Source organism: Myotis davidii, unplaced genomic scaffold, assembly GCF_000327345.1.
Source record: "Myotis davidii unplaced genomic scaffold, ASM32734v1 scaffold44, whole genome shotgun sequence".
Lineage (NCBI taxonomy): Eukaryota > Metazoa > Chordata > Mammalia > Chiroptera > Vespertilionidae > Myotis > Myotis davidii.
In genome coordinates, this window is record NW_006299705.1 from 6,216,622 (window position 1) to 6,222,563 (window position 5,942).

Genomic DNA, 5,942 nt, shown 5'->3' on the forward strand with positions numbered 1-5,942 from the left:
TGTAAAAAATGTTCTGGTGTACTTCATAAATATGATTTGGATTTTTATTAACCTTTTTTGCTTTTATCTTTTCATATCTCAGACAACCTTTATAAATTTTGAGAGAGTAGCTATCTTTGTCGGCTGTCTTATACATTCACAGATGGCATTACTTTATCTGTCCTCATACCATCTGTAGCATCATCTCAGTCTATTCCAATTGGTGTCGTCTTTCATTTATTCAGGAGTGAGTTTATTAAAATAAAACTTTATATTTGTATAGCATTTCGGGTAAATGTTAGGGTAAAACAGTGATTTATTTTATCACAACAATCCTATGCAAAGGAATTTTAATTTTTCATTTATTTATATTTTACCTCATCTTGCTTTACTTTATATGTAGTCTTTGAAGTTGAATTGAATTCAACAACCATTTATTGAGCACATATTGTGATCCCAGAACTGTGGGAATAAAGATATGACCCCTCTTCTCACTGAGCTTACAGTCTAGTGGAAGAGACAGTGAGGAAGCAAATAGAGTTATGAAATAGAGGGTGGTATGGAAAAGGATTAAGTCTGGTCTGGTGCTCTAGAAAGCCTTCTCAGAGGAAGGGTGATTAGGAGCTTGTGGGTTGTAGGAAAGAGGAAAAGAAACTCTAAGGTATAGTGAGCAGTACACTTGAAAGCTCTGACATTAGAGAATTGGGAGTGACCAAGACACTGGAAGAAATTCAGAGCGAGAGGAAGAGAGTGACAGGTGTTCTGAAGTGAGACTTGAGAGGTAAGCAGGAATCACTTGTAGGTCAATTAAGGATTCTGGATTTGGACCTAAGATTGTGGCAGGTGTTTGATGAGATTAAGGCAGAGGTATGACATGACATATTTGGGTTCTAGGAAGACCTCTCAGGGTACAGTGTCGAGAATGGTTGGGAAAAAGGGACAGCAGTGGATGTGGGAGGGGAGGGAGGAGGCTGTTTTAGCAGTCTGAGAAGTGATCTTTTACTTGGAGTAGTGTATTGGAGAGAAATGGGAGGATTTAAGAGACCACCCCAGTGAGAATGGAAGAGCCAATCTGTGTCTACCGAGCTCTGGCTTGTTCTGCTCTCTCATGCTAAACAAATGCCTGTTTTACAGCCAGAGAAAAACGGAGCAGAAATGAGACCTGAAATTAGTTTCTGTATCAGGAACAGGCATGGCCTCACAGGATAGCTATAAAGATAATAAAGATAATAGCACTCAGTTAATTGCAAAGTACTCAATTTAACAGTCGTCATCTAGGCAGGATTCTGATGTGAGGTTTGCCCTTTCACATGAATGTGTGTGATATCAACATAACTTTGATAAACAAATGTGCATTTAGAGCTAGTGTCTCCCTTTCCCTCAAAATGTCAGTTCATTCTTTCATTTGCTTGCTTGTTCGTTTATTCATTCAAACATTTACTGAGGGCCTGCTAGCCACTAGATAGGTGTACTTATCTCAGGCTTTAATATCACATGTGGCCATTGTACCTAGTGTAGGCCTTTGGTGTTCATAGGAACTAGGTGGGCCACATTGCATAGAGGACACATTTAGTCAGGTTTCCATTTTAAGTTGACAGGGCCTCTTCATTCCTTCCCAAGTGACACATCACTTAGAGTGTAGACGATAGAATCCTGCGGCCCTGGCCTCCCATGTCTCCTGATGTCGTTCCGCTGTGTTTTCTGTAGCTGCTCCCAGTCTTTGCTTGGGCTCCATATGCCTAATTCCAGTTCACTCAAACAGTTGGTTGGTTCCAGTCCTTTATGGAAGCAGTTGGTTAATGGGATGAATTGTTTTTGACTGAGCTGGTCAGTCATTTCAGGCAGGAAAATCTGGTTGCCCATCGTAAACCTGTTATAGTAGCCAAGGTGATGGAAGCAGTTGTAGCACATAAATCCTCAATCTGGTGTAAATACAATAGATGTTTACTTCTTGCTAATGTAAAGTCCAGTGGGTGGTGGATGCGAGATTGGAGGGGGTTTTTTTTGCTCCATTTGTGGACCCAGGCTGATGGAGTCAGCAAGATTGCCCTGGGCTCAACGTCCAGTAGGCAAATGGGGAGAGAGCAAACACCAGGAGTTTTTCATGGGCCAGGGCTAGCAGTAGCATAATCCTTCCTGCAAGAGTTCATTGGCTAGAAATTGGGTACACGCCCATACCTATCTTCAGAGGAGGCTGAGAAGTTCAGTCTCTGCGTCTGCCCAGGAGGAAGGGAAAACCCGCTAAGCCTGTCTCTGCCCCTCCTTGTGTGGTACCTGCTTTGTGATTCAAATGATGAGGGTCAGGAAAGGACCAGTGATGTAGAGAAGCCTTCTTTGTGGCTGGGCTTTAGATTGGGAGATGTCCACATTCTCACTGCTACCGCATCTTATAACTGCTATTACTGTTCTCACAGGGAAATAAATGCTCGGCTGGATGCTGTGTCTGAAGTTCTCTATTCTGAATCCAGTGTGTTTGGTCAGATAGAAAATCATCTACACAAATTGCCTGACATAGAGAGAGGAGTCTGTAGCATTTATCACAAAAAAGTAAGTGTCGTACAATCAAATCTGTTAAAATTGGTAATGTTCCTCAGCATGAACACATCAGATATTAAAAGAAAACATCTCAGAGCTTTAGTGTTACTGTATTTTGTAAAATGTTGCAGAGAACACGAGAGAATCCTCAAAAATTTTAACTGCACAAATTAAGATTATTCCAGGTTTTGCATTGTAAAAAATAATTTGCCTACTTCTGTCAACTGCTGCAACACACAGAGGTCCTTCTGTTATAAAACAGGGTATTTTCATGTTTCAGCCTCAAAGTGTGGACCATCGTCAAAATAGGAAATTTATTTAGATTAGCTACTTTTAAAAAGAGTTGACTGATTATTTTGACCTCAGAATAGCTTCTTATTTGATTAAAGGAAAATCTGCTTGTATAATATTTGTAGTGGTTTAATATGCAAACATGTTTAGATATTGAAGGTAAGTTAAAAACATTATTTTGATTTTCATTATTTAAGCTTTACAGTTTAAGTCATAAAAATGACAGGACAGTTATTCGCAGATGACATGATATTGTACATATAAAACCCCAAAGACTCCATAAAAAAACCACTAAACTTAATAAATGAATTCTGCAATGTAGCAGGATACAACATTAACACCCAGAAATCTATGGCTTTTTTATACACCAATAATGAATTCACAGAAAGAGAAACTAAAAAAACAATCCCATTTACCATTGCACCAAAAAAATTAAGATATCTAGGAATAAACTTAACTAAGGAGGTAAAGGACTGTACTCAGAAAACATTGAAAAAAGAGCTAGAGGAAGACATAAACAAATGGAAGAACATACCGTGTTCATGGATTGGTAGAATCAATATCATTAAAATGTCTATACTACCCAAAACAATCTGCAGATTCAATGCAATCCCCATTAAAATACCAACAGTATATATCACAGATCTAGAACATATACTCCAAAAATGTATATGATCCCATAAAATACCGAGAATCTTTTTCACAACTGGTTTGCCGCCAGAACACAGGTATCGTGAAAACCACCATTAACTCCAACCCAAAATGGGAAAAGACTCAGAACATCGTCGTCTTTGGACATGTAGATTCTGGCAAGTCTACCACTACTGGCCATCTGATCTACAAATGTGGTGCGATCGACAAAAGAACCATTGAAAAATTTGAGAAGGAGGCTGCTGAGATGGGGAAGGGCTCCTTCAAGTATGCCTGGGTCTTGGTTAAACTGAAAGCTGAACGGGAACGAGGTATCACCATTGATATGTCCCTGTGGAAATTTGAGACCACCAAGTTTTATGTGACCATCACCGATGCCCCAGGGCACAGAGACTTCATCAAAAACATGATTACAGGCACATCTCAGGCTGACTGTGCTGTCCTGATTGTTGCTGCTGGTGTTGGTGAATTTGAAGCAGGCATCTCCAAGAATGGACAGACCTGTGAGCATGCCCTTCTGGCCTACACGTCAGGTGTGAAACAAACGATTATTGGTATTGACAAAATGGATTCCACTGAGCCACCCTACAGCCAGAAAAGATAAGAGGAAATTGTGAAAGAAGTCAGCACCTGCATTAAGAAAATTGGCTACAATCCTGACACAGTAGCATTTCTGCCAATTTCTGGTTAGAATGGTGACAACATTCTGGAGCCAACTGCTAATATGCTTTGGTTCAAGAGATGGAAGGTAAAGATGGCAATGCCAGTAGAACCAACCACACTGCTTGAAGCTCTGGATTGCATCCTGCCACCAACTCGTCCAACTGACAAGCTCCTGCGTCTGCTTCTCCAGGATGTTTACAAAATTGGTGGTATTGGTACTGTCCCTGTGGGCCGAGTGGAGAGTGGTGTTCTCAAGCCCGTCATGGTGTTCACCTTTCTCCAGTCAACATTATAACTGAAGTAAAGTCTGCTGAAATGCACCGTGAAGCTTTGAGTGAAGCTCTTCCTGGGGACAATGTGAGCTTCAACGTCAGGAACGTGTCTGTCAACGATGTTCCCTGTGGCAGTGTGGCTGGTGACAGCAAAAATGACCCACCAATGGCAGCAGCTGGCTTCACAGCTCAGGTGATTATCCTGAACCACCCAGGCCAAATCAGTGCTGGATATGCACCTGTGCTGGATGGTCACACAGCTCACATTGCTTGCAGATTTGCTGAGCTGAAGGAGAAGATTGATCGTCATTCTGGGAAAAAGCTGGCAAATGGCCCTAAGTTTTTGAAATCTGGTGATGCTGCCATCATTGATATGACTCCTGGCAAGCCCATACGTGTTGAGAGCTTCTCTGACTACCCCCCTCTGGGCCGTTTCCCTGTTTGCGTCATGAGATAGACAGTTGCTGTGGGTGCCATCAAAGCAGTGGACAAGAAGGCAGCTGGAGCTGGCAAAGTCACCAAGTCTGCCCAGAAAGTGCAGAGGCTAAATGAACATTATTCCCAACTCCTGCCACCCCAGTCTTAACCAGCGGTGGAAGAACCGTCTCTGAGCTGTGTGTCTCAATTGGCCATTTAAGTTTAATAGTAAAAGACTAGTGAATGATTACAATGCATCATAAAACCTTCAGAAGGAAAGGAGGATCTTTTGTGGACCATTTGGTTCTTCTGTGTGTGTGGCAGTTTTTAAGTTATTAGTTTTTATTTTTTTTTTAAGTTATTAGTTTTTAAAATCAGTACTTTTTAATGGAAACAACATGACCAAAAATTTGTCACAGAATTTTGAGACCCGTGAAAATAACAAAACTTAATGAGAAACCTGTGTGTTCTTTTGGTCAACACTGTAACTTTCTGTTATACTACTTAGGTAAAAGACTTCAGAGTTGCCCACTGGAAATATTTCCAGTGTTATATCTGCTGATACTTTACAATTGGATAGTTCTGTTAACATTTTTTTCTGGGTGGGAACTTTGTGTGTGTGTGTGTGTGTGTGTGTGTGTGTTTTCCACTTAAAGGGAGGAATCACCTGTCTCTTTATGGTAAAAGCTATGGGAAAGGGGGTCTGTTGGTGTAACACTAAAGAGTTCAGGACAGGTAAGCAAAGAGTAACTTTGTGTTGTAAGCTAGTTTCTAAAGGCCAAATTCTGTAAAGACCACGTGTTAACATATAAAATTTGTAGTTACATTAATATTGAGTAAATTTGTTGGTATGTCAAATTTCAGTTTCCCAGTTTTACTGGAATGTGAATTCACATTGACAAATGCTGAGGTGGTTTAAGAACCTAAAGTGAGGTTTGAATAGTATTGAGCACTGTCTTGCTGCAGTTATTGTATCCAAATTCTAGGAAAAATAAATTGATGCTGGAAAAAACACACACCTCAAAATGGTTAAAGGACTTAAATGTAAGACGGGAAATCATAAAAATCCTACAAGACTCCATAGGCAGCAAAATATCGTACATATGTCGTAGCAATATCTTTACTGATACCGCT

At 40.5% G+C, this 5,942-nt stretch overlaps 1 protein-coding gene and 1 pseudogene across 1 annotated transcript in view; both read left to right on the top strand.

Moving 5' to 3' along the window:
• Window positions 1-5,942, top strand: part of MSH3 (mutS homolog 3) — a gene marked incomplete at its 5' end in the record, with an annotated part of 124,600 nt that overhangs the window by 58,880 nt on the left and 59,778 nt on the right. The window contains one exon of the mRNA XM_006775579.2: window positions 2,394-2,526. Within this exon, the coding sequence (XP_006775642.1) occupies window positions 2,394-2,526 (133 nt within the window). The remainder of the gene's footprint in view (window positions 1-2,393; window positions 2,527-5,942) is intronic.
• On the top strand, window positions 2,940-4,989 carry LOC107184934 (annotated as a pseudogene).